The sequence below is a fragment of the Amblyomma maculatum genome, chromosome 11, assembly GCF_055883805.1.
Source record: "Amblyomma maculatum isolate TAMU_Amacu chromosome 11, ASM5588380v1, whole genome shotgun sequence".
In the NCBI taxonomy this organism is placed as follows: Eukaryota; Metazoa; Arthropoda; class Arachnida; order Ixodida; family Ixodidae; genus Amblyomma; species Amblyomma maculatum.
Window position 1 is genome coordinate 9,752,834 of NC_139354.1, and position 25,658 is coordinate 9,778,491.

Consider the following 25,658-nt stretch of genomic DNA (forward strand, 5'->3'; position numbering starts at 1 on the left):
TGGACGTGCTAGGCCGCTGTCTGGTCTAGTTCCTTCTTTCTGCTGATTTGCAGTGCTGTTCTTTTTTATCATGGGTTGCCTTTCATTCCGTGTCACTTAGGAAAAGTTTATTTAACTTGAGCATGGCTTAGTGAAATAAAGCATGGTTACTGTACAATTGGGCGACGGAAGGCGTGTTTGTATTGGGTAAGATGTTTATTGGTCACCTAGTTAATTGCTAACTAGGTTAAGGTTTGGTTTGGCTTGCTAGCTGTAAGTAGCCTAATACCATCAGTGATAATTCGCAGTGTTTCCACTGTGCTGACGTTGCTTCTCACCGGAACTGTGCAGGGGTGTGCATTCGGCATCACATCAGGGGGCCGACGTGGCCGCCACATACCACAACCACGCCAACCACGATGGTGGAGAGGTCAAATTCTCCGAGCACGGCAAGAAGATGGGGAGCTCTGCGTCTCTGCCAGGTGGCACTGAACGGCGCATGAAGCTAAGCATTGTCAAGGCCCTGATTCGGACCTATGGCGCAAGCTTCTTGGTGGGCAGTATCCTGAAGCTGGTGCACGACACTTTGCAGTTCGTGTCGCCCCAATTGCTCAGGTGGGCGTGTGTGTGCATTCAACCTGTGTAACACGCTTTGCGGCTGATGCCTGCACTGCTTTCATCTTGCGTAATACAAGGATGTGCAGTGGAATTTCAGGGACAGTTACAGCCGGTGTGAAGCGTACAGATTTTTGGGCCTTCTGAACTCTTCCTCGTGCCAATATGGATTATAAGAATGTGGGAGCCAGTATCCCAGTTGTTAACTATGCAAACTACGGCACTTGTGTGTTTGCCTTTTGTATGATGCATAGCTTTTATTAGACCGAGTAGATTGCACAGTGTGGGCCAAGTAGGGGTTGATTTCATCGTCGTAAAAGTCTAACGAGCATATTACATAGAGGATATAAAATATGAGGTATGGAACGTCTTACAAAGTAGCTTTTAACTTGGCAGTATGAGGTTTCAGGCAACAAAAAAAAAGACGTAAAAACGGTCACAACAAACAGTAAAAAATTAGCATTCGTTTCTGTTCGTCCTGTTATTGTTGTATCACGCATCTGTGGCTTCGGCTTTCTGCATATGTGGCATGTTCTGATAATGATGCTTCACCTCGGCTCCACCTGAAGACACTATTCCGACAGTGTTAGTTTCAATTATTGCGAAGTGTCGGAAATAAAGGTTCTCCATAAATCATATCAAAGAGTGAGCTGGTTATAAGACGCATTTGCCTGGCAATCACGTCCAGCTACAGCCTGCATTGCATGGCTCTTTGGCGCGTTGAAGGCCGCAGTTTTTTAAGTAGTCTGCTTTTGGTTGTCGCATAAGGGTTCGTGCACTCATGAGCTTTAAAATTGTTCTTTCATGTTGTCTTTTTTATATAATTCTTTCTTCTGTCCATGCGCTTTACTGTGCATAAAGTTTTCACCAGATTTTAGCACTCTGAGGTTGTTAGTATGTACTAACTACTAACCATTACATGAGCGAGTGTTATTTGTGTAATCTTATGTAGAGAATTTGGAATTGAGTAGAATATGGTACAGTTATTCAGACCGGCAAAAATGTTTACTTTTTACTACTGTAGAACCTCGGTGATACCTCAGCGAAAACGTTCGTATCATCCGAACATTCGTATCATCAAAACGAATGAAAATAAGTATGCAGAAGCATAGGAATGGCAGTCGCGCAGCTCTGTTTATTCGAGAAGGTTTATTACAGTCGCGCTTTCACAGCTCGCCACTCGTGGCGTACATAGTGCAACAGCCTATTGCTACATCGGTGACGCACAGGCCGCGGGCATCCGCGGACTTCTCGCAGCGCGTACAGCATGACAAGAGATGGCGACGTGCCAGCTGTCTGGCGCCGGAGATGCGTACAGCACGACTAGCGGTCGCAAAGTCTACGGTGTGCGGCCCATGCGCCGCTGCAAACCTTTCGCAGCATGGAAAACGATCGCGATGTCGGCGATGCACGGTCCGCCCGGCTCTGCATACTTCTTGCGGCACATACAGCATAACTGGAGATGGCGACATGCGGGCCATGCGGCACCACGAACTGCTCGCGGATTGCGATCGCGGAGCCATCGATGCCCGGTCCGTGTGCACCCACCGCGTACGCCGTCGCCAGATACAACGGTTGCGACGTCTGCTGTTTGTGGGCCACGCGCTGCTGAAAGTTTTTTGAGGCTTGAGCCCAACAGAAAATGGCGACGTCGGCAAGGTGCAGACCACGCGTCACTGCAAACTGCTCGTGATGCGTACATACAGCGCGGCTGGCGATCACAGAGTCAATGATGTGTGGGCAGTGCGTAGGGCTCAAGGTTGCGGTCGCAGTTCGCGCATTCGTGTCGTCCTTAGTAGCGTGAGAGAGTGTTCAGACCATACGAAATTTTGCACATTGTACAAAATGTACTGGGACCGGGGAACTCCACGCATTTGTATCAACTGGATTCGTATCACTGAGATTTTACTGTATTAGGTTTTTCGCTTGCATGTGCGTTGCTCCAGTTGCTTCAATGGACTTGTTTGCTGTAACCCGCTTACATACCGTTCAGTCTTTTTTTCTTTTTTGTGAGCCACACAGTGCTCACAATATCTATTTTCTCAACACTTTCCTGCTTATGGGAAATGGGGTAGTTTTTGGATGGCACATCTATTATTTTATTTTGCAGTTACCAGAACATGCTTCATACTCAAGTGTATACAGTAAAAGCTCGTTAATTCGAACTTCATGCGACCGGAAAAAAGCTTGAATTATTCGATCTTTGAATTATCAAATGGCCTCGAAAAACCTGACAAGAACCACTTGCATTACGGTAAATTTGCCGTATTTAGTCGTGTAATGACCCCCTCACATACTGAACCCACCCCCCACTTTTTCCACTGAGAATAAAAAAAAAAGCTTTATTCTCTTCCCTCTGTTTCGCGCGATCCCATTCCACAGCACTTTTCTTGGCAACATGCCAAGATGCTGTGCAGCATTAACATCACGGTATGTTCACCTTTCGATGATAGCTCCAGTGGGAAGGAGAGCTAGAGTGGGGAAGGGGTGCAACTTGGCAGAGTGTCAGCACTCGTCCAATTGTGCAAGCCTCGCTTTCAGTATGTTCACTTTGTCATGCCGCGTTAGGGGCGGGCATGAAACGCCTTTTGAAGTGAACCATGCTAAAACCCGGTGTCATGATCGCGGATGACTATGTACGGGCTTTCTTTGATGACTGACGGGTGGAAGGATCGCAAAAAAAAGTTTTTGTGTAATGATTTGGTTTTTTATTTGGAGACTCGCAGCGTCCGTCCGACGTCATAGCCTTTCATGGGCTTTGGCATTGGAAATACTTAGCTGTATTTCCGATTTAATGGGCACCAAATTAACGGGTATTTAGTTGCAAGTTTTGTAGGTTGTGCGCAAGAAAAGAGCAGGCAGTCATTGCCGCAGCTGCCAACCCCTAGCCTCTGGCACCACCGGCCACCGCACCGGTCATGGCTCCATTTAGGCTCTGTCCACTCTTACATGGTATTACCTGGTTTCATCTTCAGTCCCCGTTTTGGACGTGCGCAACCTTTAACAATGTCTCCCTGTCGCGGAGACACTCTTTGGCTATGTGCTGGGTGCTAGGCCGCCCAGACGCAGTGGCGCATAGTTCGAATTATCCGTAGCGGAATCGACTCACATACAAATTAACAAGCTTTTTTATACACAGGCCTTTATGGAGCTTGGCCGGATCAAGTAGTGTAGTTTGAATTATCTGAAAATTTGAATTATCAAATTAACGAGCTTTCACTGTAGCATTAACCCTTGACTGTTTTTGCCGTATGGGTACAGCGCTAAACACATAGCATTTAAAAAAATTTGATACTGGGGGTGAATCTTCTTTTGGAATATTCGACAGTCAAAGGTTTAAATCTTAGAGAATGAAATTCTTTTTTAATGGTTGAAGTCTCACACAACTTGGTTACTCATGAGGCAGCGAAAAACTTTTTTTACAAAAAGTAACAGCAAAAAAAAATCTTTTTCACATAGATGACATACACAAAAAAAGTTCAAGTTACATTTTTTGCAGTTAGGAGCTGTGCATGATATCAGTAAATATCAACATGTTATGCGCGGAACATTTTGAGTTACGGAAAAAAAAAATTTGACCCTTGGTGAAAATTATGCCAGCTAGCAAAGCAGTGCTGAAGTTAGCACGTGATGGTCGTGTAGTGCAAGCTGTAGCTCTCAACGTGACCATCGGCAAGTGATGGCTTGATGGATGTTGATGGATTGATGGATGTTGACACCTTGCAGATAAGTTCGAACTGTGACCTTTAGAACGTGCAGGATAATCAGCACACGGCAGTCATAAAATGATTCAGAAAATAAAAGCTTAAACTTATTGTGGGGTGCCTGTTGGCGTTCCAGGTCGATTTGATGCTGTGTCACTGTGCTAAAATCCGACAAACCAAATTTGTCTTCTGCATCACTGCTGCTATATTCAGCCAAAAAATTTCTCCTTAGTCTTTAGACTTGGAAGATCTGCGGGGCCGCGTTGAGTGTTGCCGCCGCTATGTTGTACGCAACACACGCGTCACACGACCCGGCTCCGGAGACGTTTTAAAACTCGCGGTGCAAAGTGGGAAATGAAACAAATCAGTTCTTATTCTACCCACTGGGTGGCTCTATCTGTCCAGGAGTGCTTTGAAAGGGTAAAAAAATTAGAATATTTTTACTGTCGTAAGCGGACTTTTGATTTCTATGGGTGTGGGCAGCATAGTAGTGAACTCCGTTCTGTCTTCACACGGCAGTAATAGTGGCCCCATTTGAGATACTGTGCTTTCCTCTTCGTGTTGACAGATGGCAGAAGGGACGGAAAAATTTATAGCTGTTGAAGCAGTGACGTTTTTGGTGCAGTTGTCTGAACTGTCTGATTTATACATTTCTGCATTGGTATCTGCGATTTTCTCATCTTTTTCCTGCTGTGTCTCTTTCTCCTTTATAGCGTGATGATTGGCTTTGTGGGCTCTGGTGAGCCTGCCTGGAAGGGGGTGTTCTACGCGGTGCTTATGTTCATCACAGCGTCGGTGCAGTCGCTGATGCTGTCGCGGTACTTCCACCGCATGTACATTGTTGGCATGCGCATCCGTACCTCCCTCATCTCAGCCATCTACCGCAAGGTGAGGAAGTGTGGCACCCTCCGGTGTCGTTTGTGGGCACTGCTTGCCGTGCTCTCTCGGAAACCCATTTGCACAAGGCTTATAGGGGCTCTTGTGCAAGCTCAAAGTTAGTCGTAAGTGAGGCCATTTGTATAGCCAAGTTAATGAGTCTTAAGTTTCTCTGGCCAGCTGAAAGACCAGTTGGCCTTGGTGACCCTGGCCAAGGACGCTCTTGACGCTTCATAATGCGTTAAATAAACTTATGCCTCCTCCTCCTAGGTAGGTTGTGGAGCTCTTGCTACTCATCTCAAGACTAAATTTTCTTTTTTAGGCTTTGTGTTTACTAAAAGAAGGTTTAAGGGGGCTTAAGTGGGGACACTGGTATTAATTAATTTATTAGCATGCATTTACTAGCATTTTCTAGCCAGGTCTTAAAACTATTTTCCTGAACTGCCTGCTTGTGCATCTCTGCAGAAATATCTGCAATTTTCTCAACTTTTTTTCTTACCAAAATTTACCAACCAAAATTGATGAAACTTTGGGTATGTGTGCAGTTTTTGAGCATATTTCAAAAGTGCAATTACTTCTGTTAAACAATTACCTCATGAGATAATTGCGCTAGTTTTTTCAATTCTTGCCATTTGAAAAATAACTGCAGAAAAAAAACTTCAGATGAACACATTGCTAGAGGCTAGAAAAAAATAAGGAACACAATGTTGTAAGCAGCTTTTTGTTTAAACAATTTTCATTTTATTGCATAATGAAGGTCAAAAGTCAGAACTTAGCAGCGTAGGGGTGGCAAAAAAAAACAGGAGAATGTTTATGGGCTAGTTCCCATTGTAAAAAAATAGAATGCCTGAATCATGTACAAAAAAGGATGGGGACTGTACTACACAACCTTGTGCAGAAAAGTGAGAAGCCGTTGGGAGGGAAGGGCAGCTGTCAAAGGGCCTCATTGACAAGCTCACAGACTATTATGGTTGGGCCCTGCAAAGCAATTGCAAGGATGTGGCTGCAATGCAGCGTCCAGTGATGGCATCATATCACCACATCACGTCAACAGACAAGGAGCCTCGGCATGAATTTTGCCCTGTGGGTGCCGACTCGTGGTGTCACCACAATGCTACCGAAGCAAAAGGAGCAGCATAGCCAAAGCACAAGTACAACCTTCCATGCTATGTTGCTGAGGCTATGCTGCCTATATATGAGTGCCTTTCTCAAGATTTGCTTCTTCAACGCTGCCTAGGCGCAAGGACCCAAGACGCATCGGAGTCTCTCCACTCAGTGTTGTGGTCCCTGATGCCCAAGGAGCAGCATGCATCTTTAATTGCTATGGAGACAGCACTGCATGCACTGCAGTGCTAAGGTACAATGCTGGCTGCCACAGGGCTACCAAAGAAGTCTCAATGTCAGTAGGACTCACACCTGGCCACCTTGCCATCCTGAGAGCTACAGATAAAGATGCCTTGCCAAGGCCATGAAACGGAATCGGGAAAAAACTCGGAGGCAGCAGACAAAAAGTGCCCAAAGACACTTCAAACTACTGTGCAGGGTCATTTTAAAACCGCACGTGTCACAGCTGTTGAGGGCCATTTTCTGGGAATTGTCTTGTATGGCTGCTCATCGCAATATATCAGGAACTGCTTGTCAGATTTTCATGGTGTCTCTTTTATCCCATACCTGAATAAATTTTTGAGGACAAGGCAAGCCCATGTATTCAAAATCTTATGTCTGGAATTTGTTATAATTAATTTGATTAATCAACATAGGTCTAATTGATAGCAAAAAATCCAGTGCTATGCTACAATTTTTCAGCAAGGAAATTTAGAAAAAGAGCTTTGTCTTGCCCTGAGGAACCTATCCAGGAATCAGCATGACAATTTTCACAATGCCAGTGCCTTTCGCAATTTCTCCAGGCCTGGATAAAGGACCTATTCGAACCAATTTGATATGCTTCTGTAACTTGAGAACTAGCATGCACAATTCTATGAAACTTTGTGGTTTTTCATTTGTTAATGTCATGAGCCTGCCCTGAAAATTTTATTATGATAACTTGAGAAATAAAAAAGTTCTTGTTCTCTCAACTTTTGAGAGCCGTTTTCTCATAATCAATTTTTTGCACGGTAGGGAAAGTCATATCTCAAGGGCTCAAGAATCGCTTATTGGATTTTCAGGAGTTATTTTTTTTTTTTACATACCTAAGTAAATTTCTGAAGTCAAGACAATTCGTTTTTTTTTTTTTTGTTTTCAAACTATTTCATGTGCAATCAGGGGCAGTCAATTAAAATATCGTTAAGTCAAGTGTAAATTTTAACACTAAATTTAGGGCTGTACTAAAATTTTTCAGAAGGGAAATCCGGAAAAAGGGAATTGTCTTGCCCTGGGGTAACTATCCAGGAATAACCATAACAAATTTCGCACTGCTAGCACATTTTGAAATTCTCCAGGCCTGCCCCTAAGGACCCATGTAAACTATCTTGATATACTCCTCTTACTTGAGAGCCAATAAACCCAGCTGCTTGAAACTTGGTAATTCTTCAAATATTTGTACTATGAGCATACCCTGAAAATTTCATTCAAATATCTCAAGGACTAAAAAAGTTGGTGTTCAAGGGTAGCCTCCCCCCTTAAATAATTTTGAAGAATTATAAAAATCTGCTTGCAACATTGTGTGCTCCTCAGATTTAGCCTCATGCTGAAAAATTAAATTATTCTGTCCACAATAGGCACCGAAACATTGCATTTGCAAACTTGCTGAGGCCCCAAAATTCAGGTTTTGAGAAAAGGACAAAAACAAACAAGCCATTTTAATCAAGAAAAGTAAAAATTATTTACACATTCACAGTGACAGATCACTAATATGCCCCTGGAGCATAGATTTTATACTTTTTACCATCTTTTTATCATCTTTGTGGCACTTCTTCATGGTGTATTCCCTGCCATGTTGCCATATGCAGTCCACGACGCTAAACATTCATCGCAGTAAAAATGTCATTGAACGCTGTTTGTCTGTTGCCGGTGCTCACCAATGCATGCACAGCCAGAACGTCTACCGCCAAGGATGTGGATGTTTTGAGTACCATTCGCATGCGGTGAGCTCTACACCAATGCCACGTCGCTGCAGTTACAACATGAGAGGATGAGTTTGACAGTGACACTGTATTCTCAATCATCACCGTTGGTTCAGACGCTGCCGTCGCACAGCTTGTATTTCGTTTTACCAAGAAGGCTGTTCAGTGAGTCGAGGCAAATCGCTGTGAAGTTGGTCTGGTCAAGCTGGCAGACCGCTGCATCGCTAGTAGTAGTCAGTCTTACATGTTGTTGCGTCGGTTGACAGCAGCTCTTGCAGTTCAAGTCTGCTTTCTTCTTTGTTTACTTGAATTCTCAAGCCATCAGCATCACTGTATCTTGACGAAAACAGTTGACATCCACAGTGTTTCCACACGATGGGCTTGCTTGGACTACTTCCACTGCAGCCTTACTGATTCCAGCACCAGACGCTAAAATTCGCTCGTCGTCAACGTCTTGCAAGTCTGCAGAATGTTTCCTGGTATTTGCGATCAACAATATCTTTCTTTTTCTTTTTTTTTTTGCTGTACCTCTGCCTTGAGGCAATCATGTAGTCTCCTTTTCGTCACCTGTACGGATGAGCGAATAAGAACGCGCATGGGTATCTTTTATTTTTATTTGCCGATTTCTACTGAACCAATTGGCAAAACAGGGTGCCGGTACACGCAAGTTGAAGAGGAATGACCGCCTTTCTAATGATACCAAGATTTCCATGAGCGCAGCCGTGAGAGTCTTCCAGAAATCGATTATTTTAGTTTCATTTCGCCTTCAAGACTATGTTCCCCCTAATGCATCACACATGCCTTCACAGTAAGTTTCAAGAAGGTAAAGCGCTAAATTATATGAGCCATTTCCAAGCCTGTAACATTGTCTTTTCATTCTTTGTTCTTTATTTTTTTTTTTTTCTGATTGCTAAGTGGTTTGTGTAATTGGCCTTGATTTGTGTGGTTCTTTACAAACTGTCATGTTGTCGTGCTAATGTCTTCCTTTCTCTCTGCTTTCCTTTTAGATTTTTCCCCCTGGTTTTTTAATTGAATTGCTTGCTGGTTCCTGTTTTGCGCATGCAGAGCCTGGTGCTGTCCAATGCAGCCAAGAAGGAGTCGACGACGGGCGAAATTGTCAACCTGATGTCGAACGATGCACAGCGCTTCATGGAGCTCATGGTGTTCCTCAACATGCTCTGGTCAGCGCCGTACCAGATAGCGCTGGCTCTCTACTTCCTCTGGGAGCGGCTGGGTGTTGCCGTGCTCTCAGGCGTCGGCATCATGGTGCTTATGGTGCCCATCAATGGGTTCCTGGCCGCCTACTCCAAGAAGCTACAGGTTTGAGCAGGACTGCTGTGTGCTTGAAATTTATGTGGGCATTTGAGGCAGGCCCAGTGTCCCCTGTTTGCTGTGACGTCTTGGTCCTATATGAGCATGAAATTTATGTGGGCATTTGGAGGCAGGCTCTGTGTCCACTGTTTCCTCTGATGTTCTGGTCCTATCTGTGCATGAAATTTGTGTGTGCATTTGGAGGCCGGCTGTTTGCTCTGCTGTTTTGGTCCTCTTTGTGCATGAAATGTATGTGGGCATTTGGAGGCAGGCTCTGAGTCCACTGTTTCCTCTGATGTTGTGGTCCTATTTGTTCAGGAAATTTATCTGTGCATTTGGAGGCCGGCTGTTTGCTCTGCTGTTCTGGTCCTCTTTGTGCATGAAATTCATGTGGCCATTTGAAGGAAGGCACTGTGTTCTCTGTTTGCTTGGATGTTCTGGTCCTATTTGTGCACGAAATCCATGTGGCCATTTGGAGGCAGGCTGTTTGCTCTGCTGTTGTAGTCCTCTTTGTGCATGAAATACATGTGGACATTTGGAAGCAGGCTCTGTGTCCTCTGTTTGCTCAGATGTTCTGGTCCTCTTTGTGCATGAAATTCATGTGGCCATTTGGAGGCTGGTTCTGTGTCCTCTGTTTGCTCGGATGTTCTGGTCCTATTTGTGCATGAAATTCATGTGGTCATTTGGAGGCAGGCTGTTTGTTCTGCTGTTCTGGTCCTCTTTGTGCATGAAATTCATGTGGCCATTTGAAGGAAGGCTCTGTGTTCTCTGTTTGCTGGGATGTTCTGGTCCTATTTGTGCACGAAATTCATGTGGCCATTTGGAGGCAGGCTGTTTGCTCTGCTGTTCTGGTCCTCTTTGTGTATGAAATTCATGTGGACATTTGGAGGCAGGCTCTGTGTCCTCTGTTTGCTCGGATGTTCTGTTCTTATTTGTGCACGAAATTCATGTGGCCTTTTGGAGGCAGGCTGTTTGCTCTGCTGTTCTGGTCCTCTTTGTGCATGAAATTCATGTGGACATTTGGAGGCAGGCTCTGTGTCCTCTGTTTGCTCGGATGTTCTGTTCCTATTTGTGCATGAAATTCATGTGGCCTTTTGGAGGCAGGCTGTTTGCTCTGCTGTTCTGGTCCTCTTTGTGCATGAAATTCATGTGGCCATTTGGAGGCAGGCTCTGTGTCCTCTGTTTGCTCGGATGTTCTGGTCCTATTTGTGCACGAAATTCATGTGGCCATTTGGAGGCAGGCTGTTTGCTCTGATGTTCTGGTCCTATTTGTGCATGAAATTCATTTGGGCATTTGGAGGCTGGGTCTGTGTCTTCTGCTCTGATGTTCTGGTCCTATTTATGCATGAAATTAATGTGGGCATTTGGAGGCAGGCTGTTTGCTCTGATGTTCTGGTCCTATTTGTGCATGAAATTCATGTGGGCATTTGGAGGCAGGCTCTGTGTTTTCTGCTCTGATGTTCTGGTCCTATTTATGCATGAAATTAATGTGGGCATTTGGAGGCAGGCTCTGTGTCTTCTGCTCTGATGTTCTAGTCCTATTTGTGCATGAAATTAATGTGGGCATTTGGAGGCAGGCATCGTGTCCCCTGTTTGCTCTGACGTTCTGGTCCTATTTGTGCATGAAATTCATATGGCCATTTGGAGATAGCTCTGTGTCCCCCGTTGTGTCCCCTGTGAATGAGATTGATGGTAGCACAAGGTTAGTGAAGCAAATTTGAAGAATTGGCTGAGGAGGGGTCTGCTATCAAAGAAATGTCACGGTATCTCGATGGCTGTGGCATTTGTCTCCAGATTGCATTTGGTGTCGACGTTTCGATGGATGCAAGATAGAAAAATGCTTGCATGCTGGCATTATCAGTGCATATTAAAGAACCGTGGGTGGTTTAAATTGATTCGTAGCACTCCTCTATTGCCTTCCCTCATAGCCGACATGTTACTTTGGGATGTTCAGTTTTTGAACTTGCACTTTCATTCTCAGGGATACCATTTGCATGCTGATGTTAGTGCAGATTAGGAGGCAGCAGTGAGTGAAAGCTGCATGTATTGATTCCAGGATGCATCGTGGTGCAGCCATAAAAATTGTTTGTTTGCTTGCTACAGTGGTCGCTTCACCAATTTTGATGGCTGAATTGCAAATAGGATGTATTTACTTCACCTGCTTTCTCAGGGCAGGTAAGTGGGACTTCTGCGGCCATAGGCCGATTGTATTTCCATAACTGCTCATTAGAAACTCCATGCGTTAGAGTTTCATGCAAAAACCTGGACCAGCAGCACTCCCTCTTTACTAGCACAGGCCAAAGTGCTCTCTAAGGGTGTTTTCACATGCAGCTTTTGGTCTCCAATTCAGCTTGTTAAACTGTCTATAGTTACGCAGGGATTAATGCCTGTTAAAGGGACAGTCTACTGCCGGAGACGAGTATAAAAATACTATTGGCATATTGTGGTAGATCTTATCATTTGGTGCAAGTATCGAGGGAAAAACTCGTGGTTTAACCAGGAATTTATATTTTAAATTGATTTGGCAAGTCAATTTTAAAGACTGTGGCATCATATACTGTGTAATTTCAATGTTGCTGGAATCTGAAAGGAATATACCGCATTTACACAATTGTAAGTCGACCCCTCCAAATCTCATATCCCGAAAAAAAAAAAAAAAAAAAAAAAAAACGTACCGCGGTGGATTCTCTTGACAACAAAAATTTATAGCCTGGCTGTACAACTCGTCTCCACTTCAAATTGTATATTTCGGCGATATACGTGGCAAGCTTGCCCTCCAGCTCTCGATAGCATACCAACCGTGGAAGCCTCTTTGCTTGACATCACAGTTGAAAATTTTGTCTCGCTGCCACCGCCACTCCCGCATAACTCGTTTAGAAGCTTTGAACTTGCGACCCACAGCGCATTTGTTGCTTTGGCATATAAATGATAGCCGCCTCCTTGAGCGCTGCACGGAACAAGCTCGAATGCTTTTTGGACTGGAGAGCTCGTGATGAAGCACGTAGCCGGTCGTAAACTTAAAAGTGTAAATGCGCAATGAGCGCGAACTCAACGAATGATCGGTGTCAGCTCTTCCATCAACCATCGACACTCCCTTGAAGTGCCGCCGTGTCACGTGACCCGACAGGACTGACGTGCAAACGGGGAGCGTCGGCGCGATTCTAACATCAGCTCTTCTGTAAATTATCGACACTCCCGCAGCTGCAGTTTGTGCTGTGCAGTAAAAGTTAAAAAGAAAAATTCTTCCTGAGATGCACGCACAGTAACTGAATGTTGCATTTAAAGCAGTACAGCAATCAAATCCGCCGTAGCCTCCCTATATGGTTTTTGTCTTGCTCTTGTCAACAGTGCCATGCTTCAGTTTCGAATATAGGTCGACGCCTCCAACTCCAGATTTTCGAATTTCTAAAAAGGGGTCAACTTACAATCATTTAAAGACAGTACTATGTTTTATAACTATGCCGTAGCATCTTACAGACAGGATAGAAAAACAGCGCAACAGACGTGGACGGAGGTGAAGAACAGACAGGTCAGTGCCCGTCCTGTCCGTTCTTCACCTCCGTCCACGTCTGTTGCGCTGTTTTTCTATCATGTCACCATACCAACTCGCCCAGATGTCTCTTCTATTACAGACAGGTATTGGTGTTCATATCAACATAAGCAGCCTACCTTTTTCCTTCAAGTTAATTACAGCTGCTTTTATTCTTTAATCTTGCTTGATTCATTTTAAAGTGCGTTCAAAACAAAGCCGCTTAATCAATGATGCCACCATACTTGTAGAGGCACTGCCATCAGCAATGTTGCTGTAAAAAAGAACGGTGGTTGGTATCTGTGCTGGATATCACCGGATCTATTTAGTTTACTTATTTCATTCTATTTCAAGCTATTTTGGCACTCTCAATTATAGAGTTAACAAAATCTGTGCATCTTGGTTAATGACACCTTCTGCATGCAACTTAATCAGCACGTCAGTCCCTGTAGAGCTGTCTAGGGTTACTATAATAACTGTGTGTCATGTTCACGTCAATGTTTCCAGAGTTAGACTACCACTGAGAAAGTGAGACTACTGTGTGCAAAAATTAAATTTTAAATGTTTCTTCATATTTCTCAGCTGCACAGCCAGAGATGGAGCTTTCCAATGAAATAAGAAAAAGTCAGAAGACCATCCATTTAAATTTGGCCATCTTCACCAGCGAACCATCATAAAGTGGCTAAAAAATTTTCTATAAATGGCCATGAATTCTCATTGAATAGGCAGTGAATTTCCAATGAATTGCCAGTGATTTCCCAATGACTTTTGCTGTTTGTCGCATCATGCATGCAGACTCGCCAGATGAAGCATAAGGATGAACGCATCAAGCTGATGAACGAGATCCTGGGCGGGATGAAGGTGCTGAAGCTGTACGCCTGGGAGCCCTCGTTCCAGGAGCAAGTGCAGCACATCCGTGGTCGGGAGGTGCGCAATCTGCGCCGCATGGCCTACGTCTCGGGTGTCCTCTCCTTCCTCTGGACCTGCGCCCCCTTCCTGGTGAGCCACGTGACATGGCTTTTGGCTTTGACCCACATAGTTTTGGAGTACTTTTGTGGCTACTGATGAGCATGGCTAGACATTTGTGTGCAGACATCTTTTGGACGTTTTTGCCACCCGAGTGCAGTGCAGAAGACTAGGACGTAAACTGGAGATGACTGTGCATGATAGGCGCCAACTGGTAAATAAACAATTTGAAGAGTGCACATTCACATCTCTGGGTGCAGGGAAGTGAATGAAGTGGGGTTAGAAAGCCTTTCTTGCTGCTTTAAATGGCACAATTGGACATTTTATGTAAAACAGCATTCTGCTGGGCTGTTTGGTCTAATTAATTCAGTGAGTGCTTATTTCATCTTATTAGTTTCATTTGATGTGAATCGGGCCTTTTACGACAGACATGCTCTTGCACTTCATAGGAGCACAGGCAAGTGTGGTCGGTAAAAGCCAGTCCGTTGTTACATAAAGTAGCATATTGCTGCTTATTGTCATAGCATATCCGCCACCGGCCTATCGCATCCAGCCTGCCTGCTGCTCTGCATTTGAAAAAAAAAAAAAGTTTTTTATTGTGAAAGCAATACTACGCTAGGTAGAACCGTTCTTCACGGTACCCTGTGGCCCGTCATGCCGCACTATGGTCTCCTCACAAAAAAAAAAATTCGTCTCCACCGGTAATCGAACCTCCATCCCTTAGATACTTGGATCCCCAGCCGAGCGCTTTAACCAAATGAGCACGCTGGGGACCGTGTATAGCGCAGCTTAATTCTCCTTCTCTAGCCGGAGGATGATAGTAGTAATGATGATAGACTAGTCAATGGCGAGTGTGTACTCAGCAAGAGCACTCACTCGGGCCTCCTTTCATGCGAGAGGGTGACATTACAATCAGCCTGCCATAACATTTGAATTCACGTTACCCCTATGCCACGGGCCGGAGCTACCAACTGAGGCCACTCCTTTCATATGGGAAGGAGATATCAGAATCAGCCTGCCAGAACCGTTTGCATGCTCGTTACCCCTACGACACGCCGGCATGTCCATACGGCTTGGTTGAAGCATGACTTTATATGTGGGCTAGTAGCTTACACTCTCGCGTCATGCCCTTGATGAGCTTGATGTCCACAATAATGTAGTGCCTTACACTGATAGGGCGTGATAGGGAAATAATGTAGCAGGCAAAACAAGCTTCTGCCGTGGCTTTCGCAATTCAATTAGAGTTAACCAGAACTAAACCACAGCCAATTTTTTATTTCCCACCCAGGTGTCGCTGATGTCGTTCATGACTTACGTGCTGATCAGCGACCAGAATGTGCTGGACCCTCAACGGGCGTTTGTCTCACTCACACTGTTCCACATCCTTCGCTTCCCCCTCTCCATGCTGCCCATGCTCATCTCCATGCTTGTCCAGGTGAGACCGATCTCCAATGAGTGCTGTGCGATGTCAGCGTGCGTTAAAGAATTTGGATAGTCTGAATTGATCCGGAACCATCCACTGTGATGTCCTTCATACTCCAGTTGCTGCATCGGACAGTTACATCTCACAGTTTACAATAATACAGTTTTAGAAACTGAGCGAGTTCTCTGGCTCTTTTTAAGTGGGAGAGCACTCATTCCGCTGTGTCCTGCCGTGAGCAAGAAAACTGTTAACTGTCTTATGGCTTAACGTAGTTGTCGCAGCAACAGTGTTTTCCTGGTGTGCACGACCGACACCCTGGGGAGGGGTAAAAAACGATCTGAGCATGGTAGATTCAAATGCAAGAATTCCTCATCGCAAGTGAGTATGGAATGTTGTAGCTTATCTGCAGCCGATTAACCTCATGTTAAACTGCAGCACACTCTCGTGTGCTCTGCACGTGATGAAGTCCTCTCTCATGACCAGGAACTCCCCACACTCACAGTTCACAATTTGTTCACAGCCCCCTCAACAACTGGTAGTACTGAGAGTTGTGGCACATTATGTGAATTCCCCTTTAATCTTTTAATTGCTGATTATGTTGTCCAGAGGTAGGCTTGCATTTTCTTGTGGGATGATTGTGACAAATGTGACCGTTTCACCTGCAGGCTAGTGTGTCAGTGAAGCGGATGAACAAGTACTTGGGCCACGAGGAGCTCGACGAGTACGTCACTCACGAGAAGGATGATGGTGAGCTCGACTGAGCTACATTTCTCGCTAGTTGTCGATGTTGCTGCGTCGAGTAGTTTAATGGGACCTTTAAAAGGAACCTATTTTTTGTTCGATAAACTTTCTCACGATTTATTCTACCAAAGTCCCGAATTTGTGAAAGTATACGGCATGTAAATATAAAGGCGGCGCTGCGTTCCTCTGGTGCCTTGGCAGTGAACACCCCAATCCGGATACGCAACGGCACCTTTGCGTGGACCAAGGACGAGGAGCCCGTCCTCCGTGAGGTGGACGTCCAGGTGCCCAAGGGTGCCCTGGTGGCCATTGTCGGCCAAGTTGGTGCTGGGAAGTCATCGCTTCTTTCTGCCCTGCTCGGAGACATGGAACGCATCGATGGTGCTGTCAACGTCCAGGTACGGCCCAGCATTAGCTTGTGTCTTGTGAAGCACATTGGCTAGGCATGTGCAAGTAGTGAATTTCAGTTCATAGTGAGTATGTGAGATTCTTCACATGCCACTGATTTAAGGGGCGACACGGCTCTTTGCGGCTGAAAATCTGTCTAAAATCGGATGTTTGCTTTCTTCATTTTCATGATCCTGAAACGTTTCTGCAATTATCTGCAAATTTCGGTTGAGAAATACTACCTATTTCGCACATCATAGCGTTCCAAAGTTGCAAATCGGAACGCTTGGCCCATTAAAATGAGGTAAAATCACTGGTTTTTATTGGCCACACATCGAGAAATACATGCTTCACCAGCATCATTTTAGTATCGTTCGAAATATCATGATTCAGGCTATTTCTATGTCATTAGTAGTGTCCTTTAGCGAACACCTGAAGCAGGAAACAAAGGAAGGAAATTGGGCGAAACACGCGCTGGTATTGGGCTCCAAAAACTTGTGACCCAACTGACCACTTTTGGTTGGCTGACATTCCATCGTCACTACCGCGGTGTAAAATGCGGAAAATTTAGATTCGAGCGTTGTACTGGCCTAAAAAGCGAAGAAAGGCGAAAAGAGGTGCGCTGGTGACGCGGCAACACAGCATCCTGTTTGTTGTCCGCAATCAGTGACGAAGCGCCGACGCTACGCGATGGGCCGATAATGGCGTATATGGTGGGGCTCGACATGACAGATAGGAAAGTGAACGATTTACTCGAGGCGATTCCTGCCGCTTAGGAGCATTGCAGTCATGATGATGCAGATGAAAAAGTGATATCTAAGCAGTTTTCTTGGGCGCGTCAGATCGAGCACTCGGCAAAGTTAGTGGCGCGGCAGAAGTGGCGATAGCGAAATGACATCACGCACAGCGTGCGGAATCGTAAACCCTGTTGAAAAAAATTTTTTTCTGGGTTACAGGGCAAGTACCTTGATGGGAAATGCATCACGCACAGCGTGCGGAATCGTAAACCCTGTCGAAAAAATTTTTTTTCTGGGTTACAGGGCAATTACCTTGATGGGAAATGGCAAATTCACACCAAAAATTAGTCATAGCTCATTTTATCAAGTTTTATCAAGTCTTGGTAATTCCAAAATAGGCCAAAAACATTTTTTGCGATTTCTCCAAATTGAATTTTGGACACAGCTGCCATTTTGGAGGGGCCATATCTCGGTTTCTATAGCAGCTATCGCTATAATTCTTTTTTTTGCCAGAAAGATAAACTCGTAAGTTCTGCAGTACACTGCTTTTTAACCACTGTTTGTTTGCGAAAATTGTTAAAATAAATCATTTGTTCCAGTTACCAAAATAAGCTTTTTTTTTGGCAAGTTTGACGCGCCATAACTTTCTTCCAAATCCTCCTAGAATGCTCATTTATGCTTTATTGCAGTCCTTTGTGATTCTAGATCATTTAAGGATTGAAATCTTCTGCTCGAGATCTAGTGATTGCCAAACATGCTTCTTCCAGACAAAAGACCAGTTTTCCTTATTATATTTAAGACTACTTGCATTAGGTAAAACCAGTTTGCAGCTTTGGAATGAGCATGAGAAAATTCACAAATGGCTCAAATCTGATGCAAATCTGCCCATAAATAAGAAAATGTTTCTAAGATGGGTGTCCCCCCTTAAACATACAGGGTGCAGACATATTTTTCGTCATGATAAAACTTGCTCTCCACTGAATCATGCATCCCACACATCCGAGTGTACAAGCATGATTGAAATTTCAGCCGCAATTTAGCCGCATGAATTACTTCCTCCGATCTGATTTGCGTCGCATACTGTCACGTGATTGCAGGCTTTCATAGCACTGCAAGAGATGAGGCTCTGACTGGTGGCTCGACAGCCAAGCTAGAACGTAAGCTTCATAATAAGCACACTGAAAGGATACTTGCTATCTCAATATGAGGTATTTTAGTCCAGAATTTCGCAATGATGCGCCTTCCGTGGACTATAGGGACTGTTATCTCATGCGATCTGGGTTACTTTTTTTTGGGTTAGTGCTGTGTTTTGTTGAGCGCTGACAACAGTGTTGGTCCCAGGGACTTTCAGTGCCACCAGCCAGATGGTCCTTTTTCCAGTGGGTATAAAAAAAAAATGTCAGCCATTCCTGCTCCTTGTTCGCACTGCCCTCGTTGCCATTGCTATCAGCACCCTTCGATGTAATGTGTTTGGCTTGTGCTTTGACCATTGAATGCTCTTGTCGACAGGAGACTGTGCAGTTAGCTGCTGAGCAGAGTGTGTTGTGCTGTTACGAGGCAGAACCAGCTGTCTCTGTTTCAACTGCCTGTAACTAGGCCTTGAAGGAACGTTTATGACTGACAGGGGTTGCCAACCTGGCAGTTCTTCTCCCACATTTCTGTAACTTGCAGGATCGCATCTGCTACATTACGGGGAACGAATGAAGAGTGCTATTGTTTTTGCTCGGAGTGTAGCTGAGCCTGTTCAACGGAAGGCATCGTTCGGTGAGAATGAGTGTGTCCTCTTCTCGTCTGATGCAGGGCTCGGTAGCATACGTGGCCCAGCAGGCCTGGATACAGAATGCCACAGTGCGCGACAACATCCTGTTTCAGCGGAAGATGGAGCGGGACCGCTATAACCGCACCCTCGACCAGTGCGCCCTGCAGACTGATCTCACCGTCCTTCCTGGCGGGGACCTCACCGAAATTGGAGAGAAGGTACTTCAAAGATCATTTAGGGTTCCCCATAACAAGAGACATAAAGGCCAGAGGTTAAAAATGTGTCAAGGTTATTTCAAACTTTGGTGTGGAATAGTTATAGATTTGCTGTTAATATAGCTAAACCTCTACAGAACGATGTTGGTAAACCCAGAGTTAGTTTGTAAAATAAAACATCACGACATTGAAAATTGTCTCCTGGCTTGCAGAGATTCCTCCTAACATTTCAAAGACCATTCAGGTGGAAAGTGGGTTTTAATTAACTGATCAGGACAGTCTGCCTGTATACTAGTTTCGGCTTCACTGTCATCACCACCTCTGAACAGCGAGTCCGCGACCACATTGCTGAATCCGCCTTTTGCGCGAGGATGTGGCGCCATCATGCGGGTGCGGGCGGGAAACACATTGAGCGGCAGTGTAGCAGACGACGCGAAAGCGCACCATACGAAATGGCCACGCCAACGCTGGTAGAAAGCGAAAGCTTCCCCCCTTTTTTGGCCTCGGAGCGGAAAGTAGTGACAGTGATTGCAGCATATCATGTTCACGCAGTATGGGGGAAGGTAGAGCGTTTTCACAATCCACTCATAACGCACGTACGCATATACTATCTTCGTATTGTAAGAGCGTGTAGCACGGGCCGTGTTCGACGTGACAGAATGAGACGCTCTCAGCGTGCAGGTTTTCGGCAGACAGGAGAGCGTGGGGGCAGAGAGAGAGAGGGGGGGATCTCAAAGGGCAAAGCAGCCAGGGGTTTGTTGATGCTGCAGAGCTAGGTGGAATAGTCTCCTGTGATTTTGAGCGGTGCATATACGCGGGGTGTCTTGAGTTACCGAGCACAATGCGGTCACCGCGGCGCCGGCATGGTGCAATGGGCGTCGCTTCCTCCTCGCGTCATCTACAACCGTGCAGCTATAGGATTTCAACCACGAAGATCGGCATGAGAGGACACACCCCGTGAATAGGGCATTGTCCCGGCCGGAATGCACACGCGCTGCATTTTTCTGGCAATGGATGATTCAGAGCTGTAGCCGGTTTCTGGCCTCAGGAGTCAGAACGGATGTGGTCGCAGTGGTGAAAAGGTTCTCAGTGCGCAGAGAATGGTCATTCTGTTGTGAAAGGATCTCCAACGTTCATTTCTGCCTCCGCCGCGATTTCTGCGGAATCAACAACTTGGTGACACATGTGAATCTCCTACATATCGGATGCGCATCTCGGTCAGGAACCAACCCTGTTCTACGTCCAGATCGATCCACTCTGCAAGTGAACGAGCATGAACCCTCCAGGAGACTCATTTATTGTGCCGGGCGGTTTCCTTGCCGTTGCAAACGGTTGGATGTAGACGACGATTATCAAGCTCCCTAACGAAGTGCATCTGATTGCGTACACCAAAGGAACAAAATCCGGATGCTTTGGCGTGCACGAAGACGAGCCTTTAATTAAAAAAAAAAAAAATACTGTGCGTTGTGCAAGAGTGTCAAGTGCGTCATATGCTCCGAGCGGCAAAAACACAGATACGACAGGTATGTACATCTAAACGAAATATGCATGATGAAAAGTACCTACTGGAGTTTTCACCCAGGCTGTAGCGCACCAGGGATAGCTGTAATGAGGATTTTTTCGGTGCGTGATTGCTTTAGTTGCGCCGGGGCCTGAAGGCAATGTATTTTGTCCTGTGCGAAAGGGCTAGGTAGCTTAGATATCACAGGCGGCTCTGTGCGCTAGGCCATAATATTTAGCATGTTTTATCGTGACTGCCTAACAAGAAAAAAAATACGGCGTTTTAATGCACTGCCATTCGCGAGCCTCATGACCAGCTCAACCACTCGGCTCGCGAACGGCGGTGCATCACAACAAACGCCCAATTCTTCTTTTCTTTCTAGTCAGGCGGCAGTCGCGATAAAGCATGCTAAATATTACGGTCTAGCGCACACAGCCACCTGTGATATCTGCGCTACCCGGCCCCTTCGCACATAAAGAAAACAAACGACAAAATACATAGCCATCAGACGCGCCGAACAAATGCTCATTGCGGCTATCACTGGTGGGTTACAGGCTTGGTGCAAACTCCGGTAGATACTTTTCATTATGCACATTTCCTATGCATACATACCTGTAACGAAGTGTTTTTTGCACAGTCGAGAGTATGCAGTAGGTAGCTAAGTCGGCCATTCACATCTTGACGTTTGGTGGCCCTAATTGTAGCTTCACGTCGTTGTTGGCCGCGGCTCGGCGAAGGAAACCTGAAAAACCGCGTCTTGCATCTTGGCACGCTTAGAGAGTGGCAACTGTACGCGGCAGATGTGGTTGGCATCGCTTTGCCAAGCCTGTGACGGCCGCCGTGCCACCCGGTGCCGCCAGCCCCCGTGCACTGGGGCGCCAAGAAACGCCGTCGACGCCGCTCAATGTGTTTCCATCGGTCGCCGCTACGACTTCGCGCATGCGCAGAAAACTCGCGCAAAAGGCGGATTGGTGTGTTCTATTGCCTCTAAAACAGTACCGGTGTATCCATTGCTTTCGTGTTTTCGCGAGCCTTCGCCGTTTTTTCCAAGACCTTTACAAATTAGCATTAATTGGCTTAACTTTTTCTCTACCACGCGCATTGAACATCGTTAGTCCACTAACAAGATTTCGCGCTCAGATTTTGAACCCTTCCGCGTCCCTCACGGACACGGTATAATATCTAATACAGTCGAACCTCGATATATCGAACAGCGCAGTGATTGCAAAATAGTTCGATATAGCCGGAATTTGATATACAAAATCACGTAGAAAACGCGTCAAAAACTAGTACAAATCAATCAATGAACCAATCGTGGCACAGTGGCGCAATAAATACTCACTTGAAGTTTCAAACAAAGTATTTATTCCTTTGGCTTAAAGTACTGTAGCAGCGTAGCTTGCTTCAAATTGGCAACCGCGTGCTTAACCACGGCGTCCTCAACGTAGTCTAAACGGTCCACAAGCGATAGTCCAGTGCCTTCTATTGCGCCGCAGTAGCGGCGTACAAGGTCCAAAGCAGCTACAGCCTCAGTTGCAGTCGGGAGCGGGGCAGCACTTACGGGATCAACCTCGGCAGCGTCTTCGTTGCCGAGGTTGATCCCGTAAACAACCTCGGCAACCAGCACCCGCCGCGCGCCTGAGTGCTGGTTTTGTTCCGCCTTGGCGTTTATGTCACTCTTGTTTTTCAGCAGAGTGCTCAAAGTGCTCCTCGATATGCTGAAAGCTTCGGCGACGCTTGACTTTTTTTCACCATTTTCAACGCGGTGGATCACTTCCAATTTCGCAGCAAATGTCAGGGTCGTCCGCTTCTTCGTGTTTGCAGCCATCGCAACACCGACCACGCCGTGACAGGCCTAGGCCACCTAGGCTGCCTAGGCCACACACGATAACAACGACTGGCGCAGCACAAGTGGCGGCGCCGAGACGCGGTTAGTCGTTGACAAACTAAATCAGGCTAGCCACCCTAGCCCGGCCAAGCCGCCGCGTGCATACGCCGCTACGTTCAAATGGCGCCCTCGGTGCGACCGATGTATGCAGCGATCGTGCGCAGCAGTTGGAAACGCCCATCGCGCCGCCGCTATCTTCGAGGGCGTTGAGGGAAAGCTCGCCTCCTGTCAACAGAGTGCACATGGTTTGGGGTGGCGGAGTTCGATTTATCCATTTGGCAACCGACGCCGTTCGAAATAAAAAATTAAAAATGCATGCGATTTTCCGCGTGATATAGAAAGTGTTCGATATAATCAATAATTCGATATATCCGTGTTCGATATATCGAGGTTCGACTGTATGTAGTCTGATAAGTGAAGTTTCGATTTAGATGCTATTTACATTTTTCCTACGAAGTGGCTATTTATGAGCGCGCTCCGAACACACGGCAGCGTCTCAGTCGCATTTGAGAATGACAGCATCTGCGTCGACGGAGCGCGCTTCCAGACGTCAAAAATTTGACGACTACGCACTATCTACGATTGATTTTAACGATGACCCAAGCAGAAGCAACTCTGAAGATGCTGCCAATTATTCTCTTGTAGCATTATGCAGCGGAGTTTCATTGATACAATCCCACTTAGCCCAGAAGAACATTGAGCTAGTTGGTCTTTATTCAGCTGCATGTTTCATTATGTTTAAACGATGCACAGAAGAGGCACGCACACACAAGTAGACAACCTTGGGAGCAGAAGCTAAAATGGATGCTTTCCTGAACTAAAAATGTCGAATTACTGTCTGGCAAGTGAGATTCTCTATTAGTTTTCGGTACATTACTTTTGTCGTTGCGCAATCGTCACTGAATTTGCTACTCATGATTTCTAGCATAGGACTACATAAAAACGGGTACATGTACTGATTGAAAAATTCTCGGTAAAATTTTTCTACAATGTTTCTGACAAAATCACTACGGAATTGACTGCTCGAGACTGAAAGCTTTCCATTGCGCTCAAAGCTCTCCCTCAGAGCGGCCGTGCCTAGCAGTGCCTTACGCCCTCCCTCCTCCTCCGCGTGAGGAAGCGCTCCGTCCTCCCCCGCATCTTTGCGGCATGCAAGCGACCATCGCATTGGCTCGACATGCTCTGTCCCGATTTCTTTTCACTTTTTTTTTTTATTGTCTCTGCATCCGTGTTGTCGCTGTCTCCGCATACGTGCACGCTTTTGTGGTCGCTGGATTTCCGCGTTTTTGTGTACTTTCAGTGACCATATTTGATTATTATAGCCTATAATATGACACCACTGTAATGAGCAGTTTATTTTACCATAGAACACATAGCAAACCTGACGGTGCAGCAGCTGCCCATTGTTATATCTGATATATTGTTAAAACCGGTATTGTCATAAGTGGGTTCGACTGTACAGTTAAACCTCCATGTAATCTCAGTGTAGCAAATTTCTCGATATTACGAAATTTTTCAATTTCCTAATGCCGTCCCCATTGAAGTGTATGTAGTATTTGAAAACTCCATGTAACGAACATATTGCAGCGGTTCAACTTCATATAATGAACTTGCGGCTCTGGCTAGCTCCTAGCTGGTGCTGAATTTTTGGAAATCAGGCAGGCTCTCTAAATGTTTCTCAACGATAAAGCACGAACTGACACGAGAGGGACATCTACGATCACAAGGAGTGATTGCAGTTGATACAGTGCGCTGTGTTTCAGTGCCGACGACACATCTATGTGGCTAAGGCGGCACAGGCTACGCTGCTTTCTCTTTTAGGATATGGCACTACAATAGTTCATGCTCAAGATCAGCAAAAAATAGCATGACAAAGAAACAAGGCACTGACCCTCAGCGCAATTGCCAAATGTTTCACCATTGCTCTGACTTCGAATAATTCTGATTTACTTAACACTTTCAAGGTGGTTTGCCTCACACTGCTTTACTGCACAGCCCACACAGTCAAGCATTGCAGCGAAGCGTGCAGTATGAAGAACCTGTGGTGATTTCAGACATTTGCAGTGTATAGTCTGTAATTTTCGATTATTTGGAAATTTTGAATATCGATGTTTCGAATATGGATGCAAATCAAATAAGACATTTTTGATTTGAAATTCAGAATATTCGGAACACCCCTACTAACTAACGTAAGGCATCCATGCCTGGAACAGGGCTTGATGTTGTCACCTTACGTTGACCTTGTTGCTGGTGATCGGTGTTGTGACAGTCTCGTTCGTGCAGGGCATCAACCTCAGTGGTGGCCAGAAGCAGCGTGTGAGCCTGGCCCGTGCCGTGTACAGCGACACTGACATCTACTTGCTAGACGACCCGCTGAGTGCCGTTGACTCGCACGTTGGCAAGCACATCTTCGACCATGTCATCGGACCCAAGGGTGTACTCAAGGGCAAGGTGCGGTTCCCTCTTTTGGACTTGGACTTTGAACTTTATATAGGTCTGTAGAGGTAATACAACAGTTGTCGAAAAAGTTGATTGACCCCCATGAGAGCCAAGCGATGCCACACAGAATGGCAAAATAAAAACTTACAAAGTACCCACTTATATTTGCTGTGGGCTTCCCTTTAAGACGAACTTGAAAGGACCTGGTCTTATCGGAAGTCCATCTTAATAGCGTTACCCTTAAACGCAATAAGTGAGCAGGCTAGAGGTGTCAAAGTGCGTGCTACATAACAGCACCCTTCTAAAGAAAGGGTGATAATAGGTTTATGCATCAAGGGAGCTGAAGACTGAGTGCATGAAACCAGCACACTTAAGCCATTTAAACTGTGGGAGACAGTGTGTTACATGATGCATGTGTGGTGCCGAAATCTGACCATGCCAGATCTTCACTAGATTAGGCGGGGTGATGTCCTGTCGTTTTCATGCTGTCAAGAAAGATTTACCTTAAACGTTTGTTTTTTTATGT

The 25,658-nt window shown here is 45.6% G+C and overlaps 1 protein-coding gene and 1 pseudogene across 1 annotated transcript in view; both read left to right on the forward strand.

Moving 5' to 3' along the window:
* MRP (Multidrug-Resistance like Protein 1) overlaps window positions 1-25,658 on the forward strand; it is a 71,268-nt gene that overhangs the window by 17,437 nt on the left and 28,173 nt on the right. Inside the window, exons 7-15 of the mRNA XM_084584053.1 lie at window positions 331-594; window positions 5,012-5,186; window positions 9,302-9,556; window positions 13,872-14,075; window positions 15,331-15,477; window positions 16,131-16,212; window positions 16,408-16,604; window positions 19,131-19,307; window positions 24,977-25,144. Coding sequence (XP_084440179.1) covers window positions 331-594; window positions 5,012-5,186; window positions 9,302-9,556; window positions 13,872-14,075; window positions 15,331-15,477; window positions 16,131-16,212; window positions 16,408-16,604; window positions 19,131-19,307; window positions 24,977-25,144 — 1,669 coding nt within the window. The remainder of the gene's footprint in view (window positions 1-330; window positions 595-5,011; window positions 5,187-9,301; window positions 9,557-13,871; window positions 14,076-15,330; window positions 15,478-16,130; window positions 16,213-16,407; window positions 16,605-19,130; window positions 19,308-24,976; window positions 25,145-25,658) is intronic.
* On the forward strand, window positions 5,220-7,332 carry LOC146172818 (uncharacterized; annotated as a pseudogene).